We start from the raw sequence: 27,873 nt of genomic DNA on the forward strand, positions 1-27,873 counted from the left end.
AGTTGAGTTGGGTCCTTAACATGTTTCTCAGTGGACAAATGATATGTGGATACATTATCATTACTATAAAAGATGGTATTAAAAATTACAGATAAGATCAACATTATTTTTGATCACTGTTCTCCTCTTCATTCACCTTATGGAGTTTGTTTTCTCTCTCTCTCTCTTCCTGCCTTCCTTCCTTTCTTTCTTTCTTTTCTTTTCTTGTGCTGAGGATCGAACGCAAGACTTTGCGCTTGCCAGGCAGGTGCATCACCACTGAGCTACACACCTGGCCCTGGAGTTTTCATAGGAAGAACAATAAGATGTTTTGTTAAATTTTAAAGAAAATCTTTACCAGGAGTCCCTAGTGTATCAGAAACATTTTTATAAGCTGTGGACTCTAGATAAATCATTTCTGTTAACTCCACCTGATGCCTTTGACTATATCAGGATTCGCTAACTTTGGAAGCAAGGCCAGATATTACCCCATCTCAGAGGCTTATGTGAGTTTTTCCTGACTGTGTAACTCAATACATAGGCCCAAGATTAAGTAGTTAAAATGTAAATTTGGGACTCTGGAATATTTGAGATTATCAGCTCTGTCTCCTTTTCCCTTCCACTACCCCTCAACTTGAAGAGAAGTATAGTTAGTGTCTGCAAATCACCTTGTATGCAGTTTTATATATAAATAACATGGGCTGAGGGTGTCTGTAGCTATCTGTACGTTGAGGTATTCGGCACTATATAGGCTTTATAAACTGAGACTTTTGCTCACAAGAGAAATATAGTACAATTTGCAAGATAGAAATTAGTGACCTTAAGGGACTAGACTCTAGAGCAATGATTATCAACCAAAACACATTTCCAGCTTCAAGATGTAGTTAAATTCCCACACCTTGGTTCACAAGTTTGAGGCCAGCTTCAGCAACTTAGTGAGACCTTATCTCACAAAATGAAAACAACTAGGGATGTTCTCACTGGGTTCAATCCCTAGTACCACAAAACACTCTTTAAGATAAAGTTGAGTTACCAACAAACAATAAAACTACAGCTTCAGGAAATCTAATGAAAACAAAACTTCTCAAGGCTCCGGTTCCCATCAAAAGACATAGGAGTAGGGCCGGGGATTTAGCTCAGTGGTTCCACTGCCTGCCTCACAAGCTCAAGCAAGGTTGAGAGTTTAATAAGTGGTACCAAAAAAAAAAGATATAGGAGTAGAGCCATTTCACTGTCAATGTCATCGGCGACTAGGTTGGTGGCTTTTGGCAAAAGAAAGAAGACACTGTGTGTGCTAATGGGAAAGGTCCAGTTTACCTGAGGAAGACAAGAAAGCTTCACCTAATGAAGTGTTCCTATCAATTAGAAAAGAATCAAAGTCCCTATGACTTAGTCCAGCTTCATGATATCTGAGACTTCATCTCAGACTAAGACACACCTTGTCAGCCCCGCCTCAGCAGATACACGTAAATTAGCTTAGCCAGGACTGATGCAATTGAGGGTGTTATTTATAGTCTTAAGCTAATAATCATCTCTCATCCTTCACCACAGGCATGATCTTTTTGCAGCCAAATACTGGGGCTACAGCAGCCATGATCTCGATGTGTGAACTTCAGTTTTTCAAAGCTTTGAAAAGAATGGTTCCTCAATAGAAATACTATGAAGTAGCAATTCTAAGAATGATGTTGTACTTAATGAGGTTAGAATCATGGCAGCCTAAGAAACTGAATGCAGGGCAGCTGGTCTTAAAAAGATATCTTACCTGTTTTTTATTGTATTGCTTAAAATACTGTTTCTCTAGAAGTAACAAGCAGAGAACCTCTAACATCTAAAGTTAGTTGCTAGTACCATCCTCTAAAAGAAGGAACCAGGACATCTTGAGGAAATGGTTGGAAGTAGGACTAGGGCAAGAAATGGACAGGGTGAGCCTGTAATATGTCACAGCACCAAAAGGCAAAGAACCGCTCTCCCACCTTCACCAACAACACACACAGTTGTGGAGGTATATCAAGGGAACACAGGAATCAACTTGAAGAGTGTTTGTTTGTTTGTTTTGCAGTACTAGAGATCAAACTCAGAGCGTCAAGCATGCTAAACAAGCACTTCATCTTGGAGCCACAATCCAGCCCTTTTTATTTTATTTTGGGACAGGACCTCACTAAGTTGACCAGACCAGACCAATCTTCCTACCTCAGGCTCCCAAGAGGCGGTGATTAAAAGCATGTCCTATTATTCTCAGCTGAAAGAGTTCCTAATGGCCAAAGCTGGGACAATTTGAGCAAAAATAAAGAGTATAAAAAAATAAATAGTAGTGGAGTGTAATGCAAGGTATAAAATAAATATCCCTGAATCCATGCTGATGATGCAAATGAATGACTGAATAAATGGGAAAGAATACACAGGCAAAAGAATTCCAAATAATCATGAAAATACTTCAATCTCAGGGAAGTGTAGAATTCCCCACTGCTTAAGTGTGGCCTCAATGTAGTGATTTCCTTAAAAGCTCATCAATATGGAAGCAAAAGAAAACATACAGCTTCACAGTACAGAAACCTTACAAACATTGCCTCAGCCAGATGTTCAAGGCCAACCCCAGCAGTGATAAGTCATGCTGATGGTATGTACTCCGACATGATGTCATGAAAAACAGCACTTCACCTCTGCCTCTGTCGTCTTCCCTAAAACATAACCACAGTCTAAATATGAAGGAAGATGAGACAAACCCCAGCAAGCAATAGTCTACAAAACACATGACCAATATTTCTCAAAACCATTAAAGCCATTCTAAAGAAAGAAAGTCTGAGAAACTCTTAGAACCTAGAGAAGCCCCACAATACATGACAACTAAATACAATGTGTGCTGCTCTCTGTATGATCCTACAATAGAAAAGGGATGTTAGGCAAAAATTAAGGAAATCATAAGTTTTAATAACATATCAACATTGGTTTACTAATTGTGATAAGTGAACCATAATAATGTAAGATTTTACTAACAGGGGCAATTTAGTATGGGGTTCATATATAGGAACTCTACACTGCCTTCACAATGTATCTGTAAATCTAAAAGTGTTCTAAAATTAAAAGCTTATCATTAAAATTGCTCAATTGTAGTATTCTGTTCTGGAAGAGGCACCAAATAATGCTTTATTTCAACACAATAATTGGGGTTGGGCATATAATTTACATTTACTAAGATTTAGCCCGAAGAAACATTGAGTTTATGCCCTTTCTTAGTTTTAACAATCTACATTATTTTTCAATTTTTTAACATTTAATGTTCACCTTCCCTTGTACCATTAGTTTTCCAATGTTCAAATGTTCAGAATTTTTAATGTCCAAATGTTCAGAATTTTTAAAATGAAGGTGTAATAGAGGTCATAAAGGTTTTTTAACAAGTAAAGCTGATAAGGGCCAGGGATGTAGCTCAGTGGTGCTGCACCTGCCTGGCAAGCTCAAAGTCCTGAGTTCAATTCCCAGACTGGAAAAAAAAAAGTAATGCTGATGGTGTTTTTTGCATGGATATGATCCATATTAATATAAAATTATCAAAGAGTAAGTACAAGAATCAGTAAGGCATTTGCTTTGTAATATAATGTTCTTTAAAATCTTTGGAGGCTAAAATGATCTTGCAATTGTATTACCTCTAAAATATCTTTTCATGATGTATCCTGGGAATTAAAGGTACACCTAGGAGGAGAAGACAAAACAAGTGGAAGGCTTGGTGTGTTTCTTTTTTCCTCTTCTCCTCTTCAGTCCCCAGTGCTAGGGACTGAAACCCAGGGCCTCATATTTGCCAGGCAAGTGCTCTACCATGGAGCTAAATCTCCAACCCCAAGGCATATTTCTCACCATTTATTTGGTTTGTCTTAGGATAACTTTCTTCTCTTTTGAAAAGATCTGTATCTTTCATGCTGTTGAGCTTTCCTGCTAGAATTCTTTCCCCTTGGACAACTCCTCTGTGTATAGGAGAGGACCTCCATGCTACTGAGGGAGAGCAAGTGTTGACATTATTTTATGTGTGGAAGCTTCAAGATATCCAACAAATAAGTCCCATAAGAAACCAATTGATTAATTAGAAAGACTGAAATCATTACTGTAAAATGTGTGGTCTAGGGGCCAGGGATTCAGCTCACTGGCGCCGCACCCACCTCGAAAGCGCAAGGTCCTGAGTTTGATCTCTGGTACTACACACAAAAAATAATAATAAATAAATAAATAAAATGTGCGGTTCACTCCACTAATGTGATGACTTTTTTGTTTCTAGACCGTCACAGAGAAGCACAAAATGAATGTTCCAGAAACCATGAATGAAGTTCTTGATATGTCTGATGATGAAGGTATGAAAATGTCTTTGGACCACATCATAATTATCAGTGCCTGCATATTTGGTAGTTCCTGAAGAAAGTTAATTGTAAGGGCTGGGGATTTAGCTCAGTGGCACCACACCTGCCTTGCAAGCACAAGGTCCTGAGTTCAATCCCTGGTACTGGAAAAAAAATAAAGTTAATTGTAAAAAATGTTTTTGGAAATATTGCAGTGTTTTGCTGTGGTATCAGGAGTATGTATTTTTCACACACTTACATTGTTCGCTTCAATCATGCAGTTCGTAAAGCCAACGCCCCTGAGATGCTTAGTGACGGCGAGTATATCTCAGATGTTGAAGAAGGTATTTGTAAATTTTTACTGTGATGAAACTTAACTACCAACTTTATCTTTCATTTCTTATCTTTGAAATATAACACTTCCTTGAGTCACTAACTTTTCTTGTCTTGAGATTATTTATGTATTGTTTAAAAAGTATATATTTAGCATTCCTGGTTGTCTTCTCTCACTTTGAGCCCATTTTTCATCTTTAAAAAACAAATTATCACTAACTATTTGGATTACTTTGTTTTCTTTCCTGGCAAGCTGAAAACTGATATTTTTATTATTTATATCTCAAACCTAAAAAGGGAATACTTTCTTTCTTTTTTTTTTTTGGTACTGGGGCTCGAACTCGGGTCCTTGTGCTTGCAAGGCAGGCGACAGAACCACTGAGCTGAATCCCTGACCCTAAAAAAGGAATACTGATTAATGTTCATAATGAAAATATTTTTTTAAATAAGAAAGTATCCAACCAGGGATTTAGCTCAGTGGTTCCGCCACCTGCCTCGCAAGCGCAAGGTCCTGAGTTTCATACCTGGTACCAAAAGAAAAGAAGAAAGTATCCTTGTAGGTAGAGAACCAAAGGCCCAGTCTAAGATTTATTCTAAGCTCTGCAGTATCAGCAGCTTTTGATCTTAAACTGATAATGAAAACTCAATCAGAACACTACTGTTTTCAAAATATAAACTTTTCAACAATGAATTGATAAGAGATCAAAATATGATTATAGCTGTACTTCATATATTTAAAGAAATTTAATTGCTTTGTACTTTACTTAAAAAACAATACTTTTGACTAAATCATAATCGATAGGCATATTCATTGATACAGGAACTGGCATATATGAAAACTCCATTGGAAAAATAGCATTTAAGTAAATAAATACTATAAGGCTGGAAAATTTTGGAGTTTCAGTGAAATAAAGAAGTTTTTTCTGTGGTAGAGTCTATATTATATTTAAATCTCTTGAATCATTTGACTCTGAAACTACATTCTATCTTACTGTACCATCCATTTGAACCAGAACAGCTAATGCCCTGGGGTCGTTTAGGACCAAGGAAGGACCTACCTCATTGTTTATAAATGTTATTCTGATAAATTTTAAAGACTTTTACTCACTTTTCTTTCTTTTTCTCTAAACATGAGCCCTATATTTACCTCTCTTCTATCTCCAAATGCATAATGGTTGTGTCCTCTTTAGGACTTACAGAGTACTATGTGTTGCTGTCATATTATATTTCAGTGCATTCTCATGCAACATTTCAGGGTAAGTTTGTGTTAGTCAGCCTTCAGTTTCTGGGATGAAATACCTGGGCAAATCAACATAAAAAACCAAAAGATTGGACTTTGGGTCTCCAAGGTTTCCATCCATAGTTGGCCCTCACCTTTGGGCCTGTTGTGAGGCCAAACATGATGACAGCAGGAACAGGAAGTTCCTCACCTCATGGTGGCAATAAGCAAAAAGGGAGTGCTCACCTTTATAACAACTGCCCCTCCAAAAAGAGCCATTAATCTATGAACCTACAAATGGATCATTCCACTGACGTGTCAGAGCCCTCAGGATCCAGCTGCCTCCCCAAGGCCCCACCTCTGAAAATTGCTGATTGGAAACCAAGCCTTTAAGACTCGAACTTTTGGGGGACACCTCAGGTCCAAACTGTAACAGATTTCCCAAATGCAGAAGGTAGAAAAGAGTATTCGCACATGGATATATACACATACAAAACATAGTGTCCAAAGTATGCTTTCCAAATAAAATTATATGAAATATAATATGACAATCACAGACCTAAAAATTTATTAGTCTTTTAACAAATATGCAAAGTTAGTCACACTGATGAGAGGCCAAGTTTGAATGGACTACATAACAACCTGTAATAAATGGACAACTAACAAAATAATTTCAAAACAAGAGAAAGTTTGAATCTCTAAATTTGAATATACTCGATCTACCTATTTAACTAGAAATGAAAGTCACTAACTTTATATTTACCTCAACTTGCAAATTTGAAGTTAATAGACAAGTTTTAATCTCATTTCATCCATCTTTCTTTGAAATCTTTGTCTCTTGCTTTTTGACTTTTGATTTCATCATGCTATAGAGCTTGATCTTGAAAAGTTGACCTTATAGGTCACTCTATCTGAATGAACACTTCATGCTAGAATCTCATTTGCTTAGGAGCTCTTTTGCCTAAATACCCAAATGATAGCAATTCTCTAATTCTCAAACTGCCTGATCCAGTTTAAACAACTATATTTAAATATTCTATTGAGTTTCATTTTATTGAACTTCCTGTAGCTCTGTTATATTATAATCGACCAAGCTGATGAGGGCACTGGGTTCTAATCGGTATTTAGAATGAAATCTGCCTTTCTCATATTATAATTCTTCAGAAATTCGAAAATGTTTTCCTATTTCTTCTTAGTCTTTTTTATTCCTCATTGCATATGATTTCCACCTCCTCCTACTGTTCCTCACCAGCCTAGCTGGTCTCCTATGCATGTCTCAACTTATATAAATCCATCTTAAATTCAGGTAGCAATAACTGAACATAATGTTCTAGATGTAGTCTGATCAAAGCAAAATATAGTGGGGCTATTGATTTCTCCATAAAAGATTACAAATCTGACACTGAAGATTGAGATGTGTTTGAGGTTATAATAGACAATTTGATTCATTTTAATATTACTTTCAACCAAGGTCCCTAAATGTGCCAAGCCACATTTGCCCAATCATGAATTGATGATTTTCTCTGCTACATAAATTAGCATTTCTCTATTACTGCAAATCCCTAAAACCAATCATTATGGAATTTTAATTCTAAAAGGGCTCCTGCAACTCTAATGAGAGTTGTGACTTCTGACTCACTTGCCTGATGGTCTCACCGGGGCTTTGGTTGTCACCCCAGTTGAGTTTAGTGCTGCCTCACAGAGCAGTGGCAGATGTTCATTTCCACAAAACCACGGACGTGAGGAGAGTAAGCCCATCTGCAAGAACTCATGAGAGAGCATCACAATAGTATCCTAAGATACTGAGGTTATAAGCAGCTTTTGAAAGCAATATATGCTGCCAGCTTATCTCAAGGGAGGAAAGAATTGTTTTGTAATATGGGAAAATAAAATTATAATCCTAAATTATAAAAATAGGGTGATATTAAATGAGTAATGCTAAAAGTAGTCTTTCCCTTCTTTTTCTTCTTTGTTTCCTCCTCCTCTCTCCTCTTTTTCTTTAATCTGCTATGAGAAATTATGTAGTACAGGTGGATGACTGGATTATTTTCAAGAAAACTTAAGGAAAACAAGTCTGGACAATGTTATCATTTAATGACTGAGGGGAAGAATGGACCAGAGATACAGAACAGAACAAAGGCTGAAGCATGGGCAGATGGAGGGGAGAATTCAGTCCTAGCAGCCTTAGCTCGGGGGTTGTGCGCTCACAGACGCACAGGTGGGGTGAGCAGGGCTCTTCCATGGACGGAGGAGAGTGCAGGTGCCTCAGCATCTTCCTGTCTCTGTCCCATGTCACCTGGATTTATGTACAAAATTACCATCTTGGTTCTAGTGCTAGATTCTTATATTCTACAATTCAGCTTTTAGTTAAAAAGAATGTGAGAGAGGGGGAAAGCGCAGGTGTGCACAGAAGGGGAGGGGGGATAGAAACCAAGCAAAGGAGGACTTATGTGCACACCCAGGGAGCAAGAATGGGGAGGGAGCAGAACAGAATATGGAGATCAAGGTCCAAATTGGCTTCTAGTGTGGCTTCCCTCTGAGGGCATTTCATAGTGGTTTTGATTCACCTTTGATCATCATTTGTAAATTTCTATAAAAAGTATTTTATGGATTGAAAAAAAGTATTAAATGTTATTTTAGCTTGCAGTATTCTAGAGGTTAGTGCGTAATTACAAACTTAAAGAACTGTAGAAGGGCTGACAGTACAGCTCAGTGGGACAGCTCTTATCTAGCATGAGTGAGACCTGGGTTCAACCCCCCCAGCACCACAAAAAGGAAAGGAAAGGAAAGGACAGGACGGGACGCGGACTATAGAAGTGACATAATGAGAAATGGAATTAAGTTATGCAAAAGAGAACCGAACAGGCAGGTCTATGAAATATAACTCTGTTGCATAGGTTTATGAGAACAGTTGAGTGAGACAAACCCTTGTAGGAAGAATGATCCAAATTACTTAAATATGATAGGTTGCAAAATCTCTTTCAGAATCAAATGCACCACAGAAAGACCACAAGAGAAAAGTAATAGGCCCAGTGCATCTGTGATGTAATGATTATCCAGCAGGTGTAAGTTTGAGATAAGATAAGGCAATACGGTTCAGCAGAGAGTACAGTGACACGAAGGGCGGGAAAGTCCTGCTCCCCTTTGTGACACATCTGGTGCCCAGTGGAAGCCAGGGCAGACCAGTCCACGGATGCCAAAGACTGAGGGATGGGTGTGATCCTGAAAGCCCATTCCTGCCAGGGTACTGGTGAGAAGGGAAAGCCCACATACACAGGGAGTGGTGTGGGGTTAGGGTTAGTGGCAGAGCTGGACCAGAAGACGGGGATGGCACTGTGGTTTTTAGATGTCTAACTTGAGCTCCATTTTCATAGCAGAACCCAAGAGTATAATTTATTTCTTTAGAAAAATGTTGGGCCAGGATTTAGCTCAGTGGTTCTGCCACTTGCCTCACAAGCGCAAGGTCCGGAGTTTGATCCCTCGTACCAAAAAAAAAAAAAAAAGTGTATTTAAACAACAAACCATGTTCTTAGATAATTTTTTTTTTTTTTTTTTTTTTTTTTTTGTGGTACCTGGGATTGAACTCAGGACCTTGGGCTTGTGGCAGGCACAGTGCAACCAAGCAACAATAGAAGCATGTTACCTTCCTCTGTTTGGGCAAAAGAAATATGCAGACAGAACAAGATGGAAATTCAAGTAAAATGAATACTATTTTGGATAGATTTTAAGAACTCATTTCAAGTAATTTTAGTAAACATATCAGAATATTCTCCATTAGAAAAGAATAAATAGAATTTGACTTGTGACAATCCAAACTTCAAAAAGTAGGAAGAAGCTGGCAACACACATCTGTAGTTCCAATTACTCAGGAAGCTGAGACAGGAGAATCACTTAATCCTAGGAGTTAGGGGAAAGCCTGGGCAACATAATAAGACTCTGTCTCAAAAACAGCCCACCTAAGGGGCCGGGGATTTAGCTCAGTGGTTCTGCCGCCTGCCTCGCAAGTGCAATGTCCTGAGTTCGATCCCTAGTACAAAAAAAAAAAAAAGTCCCACTTACCAAAAGCAACAACAAAAATGTAAGAAGAATTATTCTTGGAAATGTGATACTGGATATCAAGAAAACCACCAGGAAAATGGGACCTCTTGCCAAATGCTTAACGCTATCTTGCTGCTCCAATCTCCTAATCATCCTGGTAAAGAAATAGGACAATTATATTATTAGCTTAGTATATCTGGAAAGAAGCATGAAGATTGGCTGTCTCAGGTGAATGCAGGGGGAGGTGGTGATTATGTCATTGTTCTTAGCAATAGCTGAATTGTTCTTCCCTGGAAACTTTTGATTTTAGGAATACCTCTTAAATCATGCATTTAGCCTTCTTCACTGCTTCAAACTGGCCTTTCAAATACACACTGCATGGGTACGTGCGTCTCTCAGCGCTAGCGTCAACATGGTCACTTTGAAATGCCAGAAGCAAAGACCAAATCTTACTCTGAGGTGTAAGAAGTTAGTACGGTGCTTGGCACGAAGCAGAGCTTCGATCAAGTCTGACCAGTAGTGTGGCAGTGCAGGGAGACTCAAGGAAAGGGGAAGGTGTGGGGCTTCTAAGAACAAGCAAGATGGAGTTCAGCACCTGTGTTCCCTCTGCCTCCTGCCGCCCCTCTTTTGGCTGAGAAAGTCCATGGCACGTGGCGAACTGCAAAATAGCTTTGTAAAGATCCTCCCAAGGTATATTTACACCTTAAAAATAGTTAATGAATTCAAAATAATTTCCAGATTAAAAAAAAGTTCTGTGGACTGAGACAGTGGCCTTAATTCTAAAACACAGAAGTTCTTTCATTAATATCCTTTTGAAATTGTGATTTTTTTATACTTATCCAGTTATGTACACTTTCACTTGGATTCTCACAGGGGTTCTCTGAACTACAGTCACCCTTCCTCCCTCCCTCTCCCTCTCTCTTTCTCTCTTTCTTTCTCTCTTTCTCTTTCTTTCTGTCTTTCTTTCTCCTTCCTTCCTTCCTTCCTTCCTTCCTTCCTTCCTTCCTTCCTTCCTTCCTTCCTTTCTTTTATTCCCAGTACTGAGGATAATTCAGGGCCTTCACACTGAGCTGCATCCCCAGACCTTTTTAATATTTTTTATGTGGAAATAGGCTGTCACTAAGTGGCCCAGGCTAGCCTTGAACTTCGATTCCCCCTGCCTCAGCTTTTGTTATTTTCATTTCACAGATGTGGAAAATAAGTTCCAACAAGATTGGGAATTTTGATCAAGATCATACAACTAGTCAGTGCTGGGGCTGATATGCAGAGCCTTTGTGCTTTATCTCTGTTGTAACAAAAGTGTTGTTTAGTAATGTCCACAGGAGCCCCATAACTGTTGGATTGCTTAAATTTGAAATGAGATTGTGTATAAAAATTCAGCTTAGAATTTAGCATACAATGTGATCTCAGTAAATGTTAGTTACTTGGTACTTTATCTTGGTTAATTCTCTCAAAGTACTTGAGAGCATTATTAGTATGATTATTACACCTAATTTCCATTTAGTCCTAATTTAAAGCCCTTATTTGAGAATTTTAGGCCTAATTTACATTAAGGAATCAGGCTCAAAGAGTTTAAGATATTTGTTGAGATTTACACTGTTGTGGAAACAGGAAGCTGGATTTCAGTTCATGCTTAGACTTTCTCCTCCATGAGATGCCAGAAGAGAACAGATTACACAGTAGGGAGATTCCACGGAAGGGGAGATTACTTAGGGCTTCACCAAGGAGCTAGGAAAGCTTGTTAAGGAGTAAGTAGAATAGAGACAAGCAGAAATTGCAGGGGAGGTAGAGAATGGGGTTGGAAAGAGACTTTCCAAGTTCAGAAAGCACATAGGTCAGTATCAGAGACAGGAAACCGAAGGCCTCCACTAGAGAGCTGAGCATTCGGGCTGATGACTAGGGGTGGAGATGACACCAGGACTGACCCAGGTAAGGCAGAGCACAGGGAGGAAGGGAAGCAGTTTAGAAAACTCATTATGCTGACCCTGAAGAGGCAATGAAAGCTGAAGGACTTGGAGAGGAAGTGGTGAGGGCCGTTGGGAAGAACTGGAAAAGCTGGTTCCAATGAAGCCACAGGAGAAACTTCCTGGAGCTCTAAACTGCACAAGTAACAGAAGAACCCCCGGGGACCTCCCCTGGTGAGCCACATCCATCGCAGAACCCCTGATGACCACCCCTGGTGAGCCACATCCATTCACAACATCCTGAGGAGGGGCAGATAGCAAGTGTATTTTCTCACCACAAAACGGAGACAGAATGAGGAGCTGAACAACTTGTACAGGTGGCTGGGAGTTTGGCAGGCTAGCTCTTTACTGCAAATAATAGGCTGGTATTTTTCATTTGTCCAAACCAAGTTGTAATTCTGAATATGCTTACTTACTTCTTCCTCTAAAGTGTTTCTCTTCCTCCTGTCTTTCCACTTGAAAAGTCTGACCTGCCTCAGGTAGAAGTAGGTCCTAAGCTGACCATTTTTCATCCCTGTCCCCCTGACAGTCCAATCTTTACCACACAGAGAAAAGGTGAGCCCAAGAACTGTCACCCCTGAGAGTGAAGGTCCAGGGAAGGCAGCTGGGAGTGAGCAGTTAGGGAGGCCAGGGGAAGATGTCACAACATGCAGGAGGAGTCCTTATCACCAGAGTCAGAGTGAAGATGATAACAGAGAAGAGGCCCCCCAGGTCTTTGCCTTGTCTACATCTTCGGGTTATAGGTTGGCAACACAAACCAATAAATGGGTGTTTATTGCCTGCCTTAATGATAGGCAACTTGGGGATAAGAGAAGGAACAGGCCAAATCCTTGTTTACACAGTGTATACTCAGTGGGAAAAGTGCCTGGTACTTCTTTGCACATTCCTGGGGAGAGTGAATGTGTTCCTGTGTTGTGCGCATGGGTACTGTAATGAAGAGCTGAGGCTAAGAAGGTCTTGGTTTGAGGTTGAGGATAGATTGATGGATTGATAAGGAAAGATGAATACAAGAACCAGTGAGTGGCACAATGCTGTCACCTCAAATGTAGCTGCCTGATTTCTATGAAGGTAGGAACCAGTATTTTATTGCCTGATTTCACAGGGCTAGTTTGTGGCTAGTAATTAATTCATTGTCTAGTCCAAGTCCCATATATTTTAGATCATGGGACCAGGGAAAGTAATCTTGTACTGTCTTCTGTGTTGCTTTAAGATTTAGGTGCTTAGGGCTGTGGGTTTAGCTCAGTGGCACCGCGCCTGCCTGGCAAGTGCAAGGTCCCAAGTTTGATCCCTGGTACTGGAAAAAAAAAAAAAAAAGATTTAGGTGCTTATTTGACCAAGTCAGTGTATTGTCTACTCCTACTTAGATGACTATGGAGAATTTCTACTTTAGGGCTGAGAACATGAAAAAATTATAGCATCTGTCTCAACCTTGTTGTCTTCTACCTCTTTGCAGAAAAGACACTGAATCTTTTTTCCTTTCTGGGATGGGTTTGTTTATTAACCCAACCAAGATCACAGGGCACTTTTTTTATTGCTACATCTGGAAAAGTTCCAACACTGAGTCATGCATGCTTACTTTAGAAACAAGCCCTGGTTAAGGAGCAGTAAACTGCTATGCAACTTTTAAAAAGAAGCATATCTAGCCACAATGAACAGAAAATGTTTAGAAATGAAGAATCAAATTGACTTTGACTCTGAAAAAAATAACCTGAACAGAGACAGTCATTTGTTCCTTGGGAAACAGCAATTTACTGTTAAGAAGTGTGCATACTTTGTCATTCAAATGCCACCCACAAAGCCAGGGTCTCATGAGCACAGAGAGCCAGGGAGAGGAAAGAAGAATGTAGCAGATGGCTGTCCCTCGCAGGGTACATGAACCTCTTACCTTGCATGGGAATACAACTTTTCAGCCTTCTTAATGTCTGGTACTTCATCCATGGTGCATCAGTTTCCTCCACTTACCCAAGTCATCACCTATGTTGAGAAGGAAAGCAAGAAAATATTCTATTCCGGTGCTTATTGTTTGTTTTGAAAGATGGAAAATGAAAGGTTTAGGGAAGTTCCCATCAATTGCTCATTCTGAACTGAGGCAACAGGCAGAATGAGATTCTATTCTTTACCTTGAAGGTGGGCTGTCAGCTTTTCTCTGAGCCTCCAACCATGCCAGAAAGTCCAGAGGGTTCCTGAGTCCTGGGCTGGACCACAGAGCCACTCTGGCCCTCCAGCCTAACCCAGGAGTACCAGGAACACACAGGAGCTCTTGAAGTAAATGACACAACTCTATCTTCCACACACTGCTTCCTGCCTTGTATCGCCCCTTAGAATATTCACAGTACCCTGGCTTAACAGAGGCTCTTGCTCTACACTGCAAAATGAAAGAAGAAATACAGCTCTGGAATCTAAGTAACTTTTCCATTAACTATTGCATGGCTCCAGGATAGAATTGGACCTTTGGAATTAAAGTGTGAGTGGATAAGGGTCCTAATCTTACCACATTGTTTCTTCTTCCTACTCCTATTTCCTTGCTTTTTTGAGAACCAAAATAGGAGGAGGAGGTCAAGGAAAAAGTCATGTGAGTAAATACAGTTATTTGGATTCTCTAGGTTGAAAGTGTATTGTCTACATGTTGCATTGCATATAAATCTTTCTGTTAAGGTTTTAAACTTGATGGAAAGCATTTTCTTCTCCAAGTTTTCTGTATTTTCTGAACCTTCAGCAATTAAAACATGCTGGACCTCATTTCTCATTATTAACCCCTTCACATAAAATTGCTGAGATGAAGAGAAGGAATGTGTATGAAGGAATTACAACACTCACTGGCATTTAATGGGTGCCATTGAATGGCAGTTCCCTTTTATTGTCAGATAGCTATGACCATCCTGCTTCCTGCTTTAAGGTAGGGCAGGAGAGCATGAGAGAATAAGCAAGGGTTTTGGCAGTGTGAGTCTTCAGCTTAAAAAAAAATGAGTCAAAATGACTGTGTTTCCACCCACTGATAGGCCTATGCTTGCCACTTGGATGGCACCTGCTACTCTGTGGCCCATTTCAAGGGCGCTAAAACTGAGTCTCCACCAGCTCAAACCTTGCCCTACTGGGAACTCTCCCATTTTTTTCCCTCTTATGCTGTGCCCTCTATTTGGGAATGGTCCTTTATTCCTTTCTGCTTTACTCATACACCCTCTGTTTAACATCTACTGAATCTGCTCAGTCTAACGTGATGCCTTCATTTGAACTCTCCTGTCATGGTGTGAAGGTGAAGGGTCTGGATTCTGCAGTCTGACTGTCTGGGTTCCATTCCAGACTCTGCTCCTAGCCTCACATCCAAGTTTTAAAAAATAAGTGAACCTCTCTGAATGTTTCTTTGTGAATAAAGGGGGAGAGTAGTACCACAGAGTTGGGGATTAAAGGAGATGCACATAAAATGTGCTCAGTCTGTCACATAGAAAGCACCAAATAAGTAGTAGCAGCACAAAATTTGCTTGTGTCCTGGTCTTCTTTACCAAAAGGCAATGGCTGGCTCCGGCTCCACCCTCTGGATATTTGAAGTATGGTTTGCAGATAGGCAGCATTGCAGTCGCCTCAGAGCCTGGTACCTGCGCTGAAACTCAAGGCCTGTCCTGGACCTGTGGGCCCGGCAGCCGCAGGTTAACCAGTTCCCCATGTGACACAAACACTGTGTACACATCCACATTTGAGAAACACTGTACTCCTTTAATTGAACTTAGTTATGGAAGCTAGTATTTTAATCCTAGCAATTCTTGCCTGGAAAATAGAAACTGAATTCTATAAGATCATTAGATAACTGTTATTTACTTCTAAAATTCCTTTATACTTTGGTTCTCCAGTGTGGTTCTTGAAGCAGCAGCACCAAGGTCACTTGGAAATGTGTTAGGAATGCACATTTTCAGGTGATCTGATGCAAGCTATGGGCTGTGAAATACTGCTTCAGGGCACGAGGAAGCTACCAGAAATACCACTTCGTAACACACATCTTCTTCCTTCCTTTGTACCTTGTGAATTTCATTTTCTCTGACCTGCCTCTCATAGAAGTGAAGGAGAATGTCATAAAGTTGTGTTTCCTCTCCATGTTTGCTGGATAGCCACTCGTGCACATGTTAATGTCTACCTGGCAGGCTTATGTATGTCATAACAGTATTTCTGGTGGATGGAACACTTAGTCTGTATGACCTCTCTGCAGTCCCTATATTTTTTTAATTTTATTCATTTTTTGAATAGGTGATAGATGCACATGGTACAAAATTCCCAAGGTACAAGAGTTTACGGTGACAAGTAAGTCTCCCTCAGCATTATCTCAGTAATGCAGTTTCCTCTGCAAAGGCAATCATTGAATTTTCAATCATTCACACATTTATTGAGCACCTACTATGGACCAGGTACTATTCTAGGCAGCAGATAATAGAAAAATACAAAACCTCCTGCTCCCATGAAGATTACCTTTTGATTAACAATTTTTGGTAGTATGTATTCAATAATATTCTAAGTTTTCTGTAGTCAACACACTACAGTAGTTTAAAAGTAGGTCTCCACAGTCAAACCAATTGATTTTGAGTCCCATCTTTTCCATATTTTATATGATCTTGGATTATTTATTCCATCATTGCAGTCTGGATTTTATTGAGCTTAAAACAGATATTAGTTCTTTTTAATAACAATGTGAGAATTAAATGTGATGATACTGTATATACAAAGCACTAAGTACAGTGTCCAGAACATAGTAAATGCTCAATAAATATTAGTGTTGATTATAATGATGTGATCTCATTTCCCTATGGTGTAGACTAGAAGTTTTAAAGGATCACTTATCCTGGTAGTTTTCATTTCCTCTCTTTGCTATATGATCAAAAGTCACTTTTTGTTTGTTTGTTTTTGGTATCGGGGATCGAACTCAAGACGTTGTGCTTGCGAGGGAGGGGGCAGAACTACTGAGCTAAATCCCCAGCCCCCACAAAAGTCACTTTTTAAAGAATAAGTAGCAATAAATTTAGCTCATCTAAGTTTGATCATTAGCTGCTTATGTGGAGAAGTATTCACTGAGTTCTATTAAAAAGCCAACTAATGAATCAGAGAATAGCAATTATGTTCCTCTTTATTCATTTATCAAACTTTTAAAAATATGTAATTTGAAGATTTTGTACTGCAGTATTTATTCATTTGGAGGTGTTTTCAGCTTTTTAATGTTATAATCTACATATCTTGGGGATATTCTGTATTGCAGAAGAGCTAAGCACTTCTGAGCAAAAAATTTAGCAATATAATTGGTATAGTTATTTTAAAGGACTCTCTTTATGATTCAAGTCTCCTCTCAGAAGAGAAAGCAACTTTCAGTTCTTTGGAAAGCAACAAAAGTATGTTGAAGTAGTGGTTTTAAAATGGGAAAAGACTAGAAGAAAATTACCGGAAGAGGAAGAGAGAGGGAAAACAGGAAGAGAAAGAGGAAGAGGAGGAGGAGGAGAGAGAAAGAGCACTCCTAGTGCAGGAAAACACCTTTAAATATTAAACCAAGAGCTGATTCCTTTACTCACCATAAAAATGATCATAAGAAAACATAATGAAGATTGCAAGAAAGTAGGAGTACATGTATCAAATTATATACTGGACCATTGGCTTGAAATCTAAAAAGAAATAAGGGGACACCTATTTGGTTCACCACAATCCTGGTAATTATTTAATATATTCTTTACCTTTCTCTGTATTTGGTATTATTTTCCTGATAAGCAAATGTATGGAGCTGTGAATGGGCCATTATGGTACTCAAATCTTTTAGCCTAATCAACCATGTAAGGGAGACCAGAAGAGAAGAGCTGGGAAAGGGAAGTGTAATGCCTGCCTTGGCATTTTTATTATTTGGTTAATGGTGGGATCAAGGTAGATTTGGGAGTTTTGTGTTCTCTTTAAAACATTTTCTAGGTTCTGACATATTATTGACAGAAATGGATTAACAAAAAGAACATCGGCACTCAAAACTAGACAGAGAGGGCATTATCTAACAGCACTGACCACTGTGCTTCTGGTCTTGGTCTGTACGAATCATGGAGTGTACTACAGAGCTAACTCCTGATTTATTAGGGATGAATTAGGCAGCCAGTGTAGGACTTCTTCAGTTTACCTTTGACCTCATCATTTCCATTTCTGTCTGTCTTTGGTGATCTATTACAAAGCAACAACCTAGCCAGGCATGGGGGCATAAGCCTGTAATCTCAGCTATTCAGGAGGCAGGAGCATAGCAAGTTTGAAGCCAGCCTGGACAGTTTAGCGAGACCTTGTCTCAAAATACGATTTAAAACAGAGCTGGGAATATAGCCCAGTGATAGAAATAATAACCCACCTCTAAACTTGGTGGTTCAGTTTATTATTATCTCCCATGGCTCTGTGAGTTAACTGGGCTCAGCTGGTTTGGGCTCTTTCATGATGTTGCCGTCAGCAGCTGAGGCAGGAGTAACATGACCAGATGTCCAAGATGGTGCCTTCATTCAAAGGTCTGACCTCTCGGCATCAAAGAATTCACTTGAGCTTCTTTATAACACCGTAGGCTCATGGTACTCAGATTTCTGACAGTGGACTGGCTTCCTCTACCTAACCAGTGTACCAAAAGACCCTGAGAAGATAAATTTCTTTGAACTCAGACTTAGAAGTCTTGCAAAGTCACTTTCTTTGAATTTTGCTGTATAAAACTTTTGCCTCCCAGGTAAGGGCTCTACACAAAAGTATGAAAAGAGGGAAACATGGTTTGGTGGAGGTGGGGGTGGGGAAGGCATCTTTCAAGACCTTGGCTAGCTTTTACCTGTTGGTTAGAAGCTAGCACTAAACAAAATATTTTTAGATTATATGATGGGTTAAAAACCAGTTAACACAACAACAACAAACACACACACAAACGCAGTTAACAGTTCACTCACTACAATTTATCTCCCTCCTTTCTTTGATACGGTAGTATATTGTACTGCACAATAATTATAGAACGTTTTAAAAAAGAGCGGATCTTTTTGTTGTTATTGTTCAATCATTTACAGCATTTATTCAAACAAATATTTGTTGAACACCTGTACAAGCCAGGACCTGTGTAAGTAACTGAGAGGAGGGACATTCCCTGCTGCTGTTGGCTTTTGTCTTTACTGGTAGGAATGGTAACAGTTTAAGTGCTAATTATATAAGTTCATGCAAGCAGGTATTTGGGCATTGGAGAAAGCTGTGTAAGAATAGTCACAGCGTTGATAAAGCCCCTGCTTTGTGCATTATTTCATTTAATCTCAACAGAAACTCTTGGAGTAGGGGCAGCCTTATCCCAGTTTTGTAGCCCTTGAAACTACTATGACTGAGATTTTTTTTTTTTTTTTGCAGTAGTGGTGATCAAACTCAGGACCTTGTGCTTCCGAGGCAGAAGTGGTGCCACTGAGCTAAATCCCTGCCCCTATGACTCTGGATTTAAATGGCATTTCAAAGGTCATCTAATCAATAAATAATAGGGCTTGAATTTGAACCCAGAGCCCCTCCTGAGCAAAACTGCATTAAAATAAAACACTTGTTTTTATTTCTTAAATCACATCTTTTAAGAAATATTTTCACTGTTCTAGAATGGTAAGTACATACTTGCTGCCATCACGCTATCTTAATTATTTTTTGTCTTAATGTATTGACAGCTCCTACCCTCACCCAAAGCAGGGCTTGATTCCATAGTGACCATTCTGAACTCTAAGAAGGATGCGTAAAGAGTATCAGAGACTGACTTTCATTTACTGAGATGTTACTGTAAGCCAGTCATCAAATTTAATTTAAAAATTTTAAAAATGCTAACTTGCTGTGGCATGGAAATTAAAAAGAAATAGAACAAATTAACCTCTTGATCAGCAGTCATAAATTACACAACAACTTACTGGGTACTTCCAATATGCCTGGTGCAGGGAAAAGATGACTGACTCCTAGACTAGAGATTTCACTAGGCAATGGGAGAAACTAAGCAGGTATTTTTACTGGCAATACGTTCTGACAAGGGCCACCCACAGGTGAGGACACTTCACTTAAGATGATGAATAGAAGGCGAGGAGAGGGGTTGTAAGAAGAGTGGAAAAATTAGCTAAGTGGAGAAGAGGGGAAAATGTTCTGTCAAGAGAGTATACCCAACATAAGGTTCAAAGTCTCAGTGTTTAAGGAATTCTAGGGACTGAAATGATTCTATGACGGCTTACAGGGTGGGTGTGGTGGGATGGTGGCCAGGTTGAAGCTGGCCATGAACTCCCTGGGAAGTACATTATATCCCAATTCCAGGCCTTGTTCGAAATTTTGAATGCATGATAGCCACCGAAAAAGGCTTCACTAAGTCGTATGGATTCTGTTTTTGAGACATTACTCTTTTGAAATCGTGGCTTTCCTTCTTTACAGGGCTGGGAGTGATTCTTCCACTTGGGGATAGTTTTCCATAGGGACCAGGCATTACAAATGGCTTCCCTTCTATTTCTATATATTTATAACGTTGATTACAGCCACGACAGAGGGTATCATAGCACTTTAATATTATGAGTCATTCATTTTTCATTCATTTATGCATTTATCCAGGGAAAAGAAAATTGTCGCCCACCTCATCAGTGCTACAGATCAAAACTGCTGTTTTGTAGGTAAAAAGCTCAGAGGACAGACAGATGCACCTTAAGGAACAGAGGCTATAGCTAGCTTACTTCAGGAAGACAACTTCAGAACTCCTTCCTACTTTTCTAGCCTAATACTCCAGCTATGGGGGGGGGGGTGAAACATGGTCTCTGCAGTGTACCCAGATGGAGGATGCACAAACCCAGCTGTTTTTCCTCTCTGCCAATATAAACAGGGTGGAGTCGCCTACAAGGGAGGCATTGAGTTCCAGGGAAAAAGAGACAATGTAACAGCAAAGAGGCCAACACCTCCAGGACCAGCTCCTACCCAGGCATCAGAGCCCCTCCCCAAAACCCCAGCCCTCCCTGGGCTTGGCTCCCTCTCCCAGAGGGGAAAACAAGTTAGTCCCGGGAGTGTATTACAGAGTTGGGAGGACTTGTTCCAAAAATAAAGCAAAACACCCAGTTGCTGCCCGCCCCCCCAAGCTGCTTTTAAGAATGCTCCCTTCTCCAAAACTCCTGATAGGAAGCACTGGCCTTAGCATATTCCCAAACTCGTCTTTTCGAGTGCTTGTAGTGCGGCTGTTGCCCTGGCTCCAGGGTTTCACAACCTTAACCCAAGGGCAGGCCCTCCCTCTCTCCTTTCCCCTCCTTCCACCTGACAGGGACCATAAATAACAGAGGCTCCTGGTGTTCCCAGCTGAGAACAAAGTTGAAAGTTTGCCTGCGGCTTCTAGTCACTCCCCGCCAGGGCCACTTCTTTGTTTTCTTCTACTGTTTTTCTCTCTAGCTGGGGTTGGCTGTTTCTTCATTCATTTTTGAGGAGAGTCGCCTCCTAATTAAATGCGGACCGCGCTTTCTCCCTGCTTTTCAGGCTCGGTTACCCGGTTAGGCACCGGGCACCGGTATCAAATTACCGAAAGGCTACACCGGAGCAGTCCTCATATTTACATACAAATAACTCATGGGCTTGCATTTATGTCACCATTGGGGCCTGCTAGAGGCTTGCCAGCGGACTTCTTAATCCAATCAGAAGGCGCTTTAAAAGGATGTCTGCGGAGCGATCAAAAGGATCTTAATCTCAATTAAGTGTTGCCAGGTTTTTTGGGGGGGATTTTTTGGTCTGAAATTTTGAAAATCTTCGAACTCTCATGAGTGGGAAGGATGTGTAATTCCTCACTTGCCTACGAGGAGCCCAAGATGCTGAGGCAGAAGCCACAGCCGTGGTGAAGAGGCTGGTTTGGAAGTTGATTCCAAATCCCTGCGTAAGGAATTCCTGGGAACGTCAGGAAAGTGTTTATCAGCCCGCCTGGTGGAAATGGCTTTACCACAGAGTAAGCTCTTTCTTTAAGCTGTACTTGGAATGTGCTGGTTTTGTTTCCGAGGCAGTGGACGCGCTACGAGCCCAGCTGTAAATCATGACTTCCAACAATCTCTCGGTACTAGGTAATCGTAGAAAGTTGATCTCTTCAGTGTGTACATTTGCAAAAACAGTAGTTGACAGTGTGTTTTTAGACTTGGTTGGTAGTTTAAAGCTGGGCTCTGGTGGTTTCCTAAGTTTAAATGAATGGAAATTGTAAACGGAACTGAATGAAGGAATGGGGAAAAAATAGCCAGGGCGCACGAATCACTTACTTTGAGAAACATATGTTTTTGAAATCTCTTTCGGTCAGCCAAGCTTGTGTCCAGAAAGAAAATGAGAGTTATGAAAAAGCAGAATTTGCCTGTGTGTGAAAGGATCTTTTCCACAGCCTGGGCTACATTTTAAGGAGGATGAGAAACATCCCAGAAGGCAAATACAATTGAAAAACCTGCCCTGTCACTCTTGGAATGTGGCTTTCTGTGTGAGGTCATGTTAGGCATACGTAGCTAGTAAAAGCGGTTTATGTGACTTAACTCCTTACATTGATAGTTAAAGAACAATTCATTCCATCTCCTTTTAAGCTGCAGAAGTCCCCATTTATTGCTTTAGAAGGTAGGGTTGTTTTCCAAGCAGACAAAGTATTTGGACTGTTGGGTGAGTGGATAATTCGAGAGGTTTAGAAACAGTGCAACATTAATATTTCCATTAATATTTCCCCAATAAGTTGTTTGAGCTCACATGTATAACTTGCTAGTATCTTGCATAAATCTCAAACTGAAATCCTGTGTATGCAAAAAAGTTTTTTTTTAAGTCTGTTCCCTTCCCACATATAATTTTAAGAGCTGTCATGAAGAAGTATGGCTTATTTTGCAATCCATGTCCATTCAGACAAGCTGCCCTCATCATGGATGAGATGAAGAAAAGGCACACCAAAGGAAACACCTAGGGCCTTAAGGGAGGGAGAGGTGCTGTTTAAAAATCGGCGCTTAAGACTTGGAGCTGGATATGCACATAAAACTCATTCTTGAAATTGTGTACTAACCTCTACTTGTACTTTCTCTTTCTAAGCTACAAAAATTATCCAGGGGTTAGGGAACGATGGTATGAGATAGTGGGTGATTTGCTGCTGACCAGAGGAACAGGTTTTCTCCACAAATGACAGCCTTGCTGAAGGGAGGCTTCTGATCTTGGCTTGGTCTGTACCTCTGCAGGTGAAGATGCAATGACAGGGGACACAGACAAATACTTGGGGCCACAGGACCTGAAGGAACTGGGTGATGATTCTCTGCCTGCCGAGGGCTACATGGGCTTCAGTCTTGGAGCTCGTTCTGCGAGGTACTTTTGTTGATGTTATTCATAGTTAATTTAAAACAACCATGGTTTGTCATAAACGAACATCATTTTAATTTTCCACGTTATCCCAGAATGTGCTCTTTGGATGAGGGTGTGAATTTGGTGAAATGTTTTCAACTAAGATATAACATGCTCTGCTGTTTTCTTTCATGGTTTTCAGTCCTTAATTTCACGTGATCAAACGCATTTATCGTTTGTTCGTTCCTTCCCATACTTTAGAGCCCTGCCTCAAAAGTGGTAACAGCTGAGCTCACTGACAAAACTGGGGGAACTAATCTGGGTCACATGTCTCCAAATTAAATTTTGCTTCATAGCAAGAGAAAATCTTATTTGCAAATAAGAAATATGAATATGGATCGTTTACTGTTCTTTATTGCTGAAGGAATGAATTCATGATCAAGACTTTAAAAGAGGGCATCCTTAAAAAATTATATTTATTAAAATTGGCTGCCAAATGTAGAAATCTCTTCTGCAACTGTTCCATCATTCTGTTTGCAAAGGGACCTGTTAGTGTTAACAGTAACCCTGCATAAGTCAGGAATGGTGGTAAATTCAGTCCTTACAACTGAAGCGTAAAACTTTTACACCGAAAACCTTGACTGAAACTTTTCTTACACTATTTGAAAGAAACAAGACTTTGTCCAGAATTGGGAAGACTTCTTTTTTCCTGGTGTGGATTAACAGCCTGTTTGCTGACAGTCAAGTTATTTTAAAGCTAATAATTAAACCTTCTAAGCCAGAGCCCTGAGGACATTTTCCTATAGTTTAAGAATCTGTTGTAAAAAAGTTTCATTGTCTAATAGTAAATGGCACTTCCCACAAAGTAAACCTTGGAGTTTATTCTCAGTATGGTTGCTATGGCCAGTTTAGATATAAATTGATTTTTTCTTTGAGTTAGTCTTTTTTAAATAGAATTTTGAACCTCATAGACTTAGAACTTTTTCTTTACAAATACACTTATAAAAGGCCTTAAAAACCTTACTGTAGCAGGTGTCATTAACAAGAGGGAAAAAACTGAAAATATGCAATATTTCAGGTAATCCATAGAGCAACAAGTTACAATGGAAAATCTGCAGATTTGTAATGGAATAAAGATTCTTTATATCTTGTTTATATCTTTCTTGTTGAACATTCTGTAGCTCTTATAATCCAATAATTAGCTACTTCTCCTCCTCAAATTTGTGAATCATTCATTAGCATGTATGAAATTATAGCAGCTGACCTCCAGTGAGATATGAAACCAGAGTATTGCCTGTTAGTTTTTTCTTGAGATTATTCCAAGGCTGCCACACATCTAGTTTTGATTGTACCATTATCTGTGGCTATTATATGTGAGTCCTTTTTTTTACATTAGCAACTTATGTTATGCTCAGAGGCAAATATTTTTTAAAACTATAAAGCCAATATTTTTACAGCACTTTGTTAGAGTATTATCATGTAAATTATTCTGAGTGTAACATTTTGAAAGGAATGTGTTAAATGTGTAACTCATTCAACCATAACATTTTTTTTCTTTTTTCCCTGTCTGATTTTTTTGCATTCTGTTTCTCCTGTTTTTTTTCTAAAAATACTTTAAAAATAGTCCCAAGATAAGGTAAGAAGACATGGCGCTTTTATGATGTTTCTCTGCCCTTCTTCAGCTCATGTTCTCATTTTTATTTCCTTCAGCATTGTGCTGTGATGTGCTGTGCTGTGATGTGCTGCAATGTGCTTTTTTTTTTTTTTCCTGCTTAGCTTTAGAAAATCAGTTTTGTGATTCTAAGAAAATTAGCAAGAAACTAAAAAAGAAATGGTACTTAATGTCAAAGTGACTGACTACTTAAGGAACTTCTTTTTCTTTTTCGGTACCAGGGATCGAACTCAGGGCCCTGCACTTTCAAGGCAGGCGGCGGAACCACTGAGCTAAATCCCTGGCCCTAAGGAACTTCTCTCTTAAATTTTGTACAGTTCATGAAGTAACTGAAAAAATTTCAGTAGTCTTAAAGAAAAAGTCTTGATTTCTAGGGCTGTTTGTTTGCTGGATGCTGTTTTGAGTAGTGCTAGGTATACTAGTATAATTTTGGATTTTGAGGCATGTTTTCTAACACTTCCTGCATTTAACACTTAGGGTATCCTGATGGCTACAAATAATATCATTGGCACTAGTTAAAAGCTATTTGATGCTTTCGAGAGTGCCAAGCAAATAATCAATAGGTTTAATACCTGAAAGTACTTAGATGTGTTAAAGATTCAGACTGAAATTTCATGGATTTAATGGCTTCCATCTGTCTAATGTAAGTTGGTCTAGAATGACCAGAAATAGAAACTTTAGATATCGGGTAAAATGAAGACAACCTTAGGCCTTTCTGGTAATAGCTAGACTATCAACAATTCTGAACTCTGTTTTGCAGTTGCCCCACACATATATATATATTAAAACAAGAAGATATTGAAAAATATCAACATATCTTAGTTATATTTAAAAATTGAAAATAAATATGTAACTCTCTTAGAAGTTTTAAGTATTTCTCCACATATACAATAAAACTGCCTCACATAGCACAAGTGTTAACATATCATGCAGTGAGAATCACAGTTTGAAGAAAAGAATGTTGTATACAGAGTTCCTCCCAAATCACACCAGTGGAGCACATGCACTGTGAGTACTCAGAACCTGCACTGTTGAACAGCGTAGCCACTAGCCATGTATGCCTGTTTAAATCAAATTAGTTAAAATTCAATACAATTTAAAATCAGTTCTTCAGCCACACTAGCCACACTTCAAGTGCTAGGTAGCCAAATGTGGCCAGGGGGCAATGACGGGACAGCACAGATTTAGCACATCTCCAGGGGAGCTCTGGGTTCTGCTGGACAGTGGTGAGTTTGAAGGGATTCTTGCTCTTAGGAAGCTTCTGCTGTATTGCGGAGAAGAGATGAGAGTAGAAGCAGAAATAGTAAGAGAAGGAAATGCTTACAACTGGAAAGAGGGACAGAAAAGGAAGAGCTGTGGGTCACATGATGGGGCATAGAGGGCTTGATTGAGCAAGTGGTTCAGTCATGTGGGCTTCTAGGTAAGCTCCTCTGTGCAGGGGTAATGATCATAGTACAGAGGACCCTTGACTTACGAACTGGATCGGTTCCTGAGGTCTGCTTGTTATCTAAGTCAATACAGCTGAGGTCTGGATGTTTTACCTGGGTACATGCTATAGATAACAAGAGGCAGATGCATCTTCCTTTAACCTGATTAACTCAAGTTGTTTGTCAGGCCAGTGGTAACTTGAGGGTCCACTGTAGTCCACTCATGTTTACTGAATATACTAAACAATGACTATAGAATGATAGTTATTTTTGAGTCAGAGAAAGATCAGCTTGAGATTCTGGTGAAAGTTAAGGCTCTAGTCCTAGAAGTATAAACCTACTCATCTGTGTAGACCCAGAATAATGCCTGTAATATCAGGGGCCTCTGTATCTTGATGTAAGAATACCCACTTTCAGATAATCTTTAGAATGTCAGTAGGCAGTGGGATAAAGACATTGTTTTGTGCAAAGCAAGGAATCATTCCTTATTTACAGTACTCTTCTTTGCTGTTGTTCATATCAGGTATACATAAGGCCAATGCCAAGATCAGACTGATTCAACTGGTAAAGATAGGATAAACAACATTTAGATCCAGTCAGTTTATTAGTTACAGAAGCAGTGAATAAAGAAAACGTCCATGTCCCTACACCGAAAAGGCCACTAAAACAAAAAGGACTAGATGTCTACAGTGCTAGCTGTGGGACACCACATTGCTGAGGGGCCAATTCTAAACTTCAGCTGAGTGGTTTTATATTCTGCAGCTGTCTTCCAAGGACAAGACAGGAAACCTCAGACCTCATTAGAGCATGGAGTTGAGGAAAAGCTGTTTCCTGACAGCTTGCCAGATAAGGTAGGGAGGCAGGTGGGAAACAACCTTAGAGTGGTTCCTCCAAATCTCCATGCTTCCTGCTCCTGGGAGATCATGGGTATTAATCTGAGCCTCGGATAGATTGCATTTCCAATCCTTACCTGATTTGGCTGGATATATGCAAGGTCATCAGGGTGACTTGGCATAGCTGTTTTCCTTCAGTCCCTTCCTCTGCTGACTTTTAGTTTAGAGGTCAGTGTGATGAAAGGCACTTCAGAGCATCTGGGAGCTGCACTCTGGAAAGTTCAGTAGCTACATGGACAATTTCAGAGAGGTTGGGAGGGGGAAGAGAAGAAGCGAGGAAGATAAGAGTCGAGTCGAGGGAAGACAGGTGGATGATTTGCATGGAAGGGAATAACCATCCCGAAATTTGAATGTTTCTTCGAGGCTGGGAAGGTGGCAAAGAAGATCATACAAGTGTATTTGAAATACTTTTTTTTCATGATATTTTCCGTGAGTAGCAACTACAAACCAGAGCTCTCCATAAGTTAAACCCATATCTAGTTCTCAAAAACTTAGAAACAGACCAACTCTCAGCAGACATAATTCCATTGAACAGTGCAAGGCAAGCAGACAGGGGCCAGAGAGAAGGTATAATCTAAGATCTGACCCACCACCAAAAAACCTCTCTGAGTATCAGTTATCTGGAGGTTCTACTCAATATCTTGTGGTTCAGATTCATAGTCAAACATCCAAAGTTTTCATTCATCTTCACACATATTTAATAACAATTGCCCTAATTCTGAATAAAACCTGATCATCAGATCGTGTGTACT

At 39.7% G+C, this 27,873-nt stretch overlaps 1 protein-coding gene and 1 long non-coding RNA gene across 26 annotated transcripts in view; one reads left to right on the forward strand and one right to left on the reverse strand.

Annotated features, from left to right (window-relative positions):
- Positions 1–14,514, reverse strand: part of LOC147825613 (uncharacterized) — a 43,566-nt gene extending 29,052 nt beyond the window's left edge. Inside the window, exons 1-2 of one of the 2 annotated variants that reach the window (XR_015440543.1) lie at positions 13,976–14,514; positions 13,741–13,829 (exon numbers count right to left, since the gene is read on the reverse strand). This is a non-coding gene — a long non-coding RNA (uncharacterized LOC147825613). The remainder of the gene's footprint in view (positions 1–13,740; positions 13,830–13,975) is intronic. The other variant, XR_015440544.1, reaches the window with a different exon arrangement.
- The window catches only part of Ank3 (ankyrin 3), a 515,763-nt gene that overhangs the window by 386,700 nt on the left and 101,190 nt on the right, over positions 1–27,873 (forward strand). For 10 of the 24 annotated variants that reach the window (XM_087185521.1, XM_087185526.1, XM_087185520.1 and 7 more), the window contains 4 exons: positions 4,244–4,316; positions 4,583–4,645; positions 16,092–16,145; positions 23,030–23,153. In XM_087185521.1, the coding sequence (XP_087041647.1) occupies positions 4,244–4,316; positions 4,583–4,645; positions 16,092–16,145; positions 23,030–23,153 (314 nt within the window). Of the gene's footprint in view, positions 1–4,243; positions 4,317–4,582; positions 4,646–16,091; positions 16,146–20,593; positions 21,790–23,029; positions 23,154–27,873 lie in introns of those variants that run through there. The other 14 variants (XR_015440538.1, XM_087185534.1, XM_087185515.1 and 11 more) reach the window with 3 other exon arrangements.

This window comes from Heterocephalus glaber, unplaced genomic scaffold (genome assembly GCF_053883595.1).
Source record: "Heterocephalus glaber isolate CG9 unplaced genomic scaffold, H.glaber_assembly_v1.0 deba00001497, whole genome shotgun sequence".
NCBI lineage: Eukaryota > Metazoa > Chordata > Mammalia > Rodentia > Bathyergidae > Heterocephalus > Heterocephalus glaber.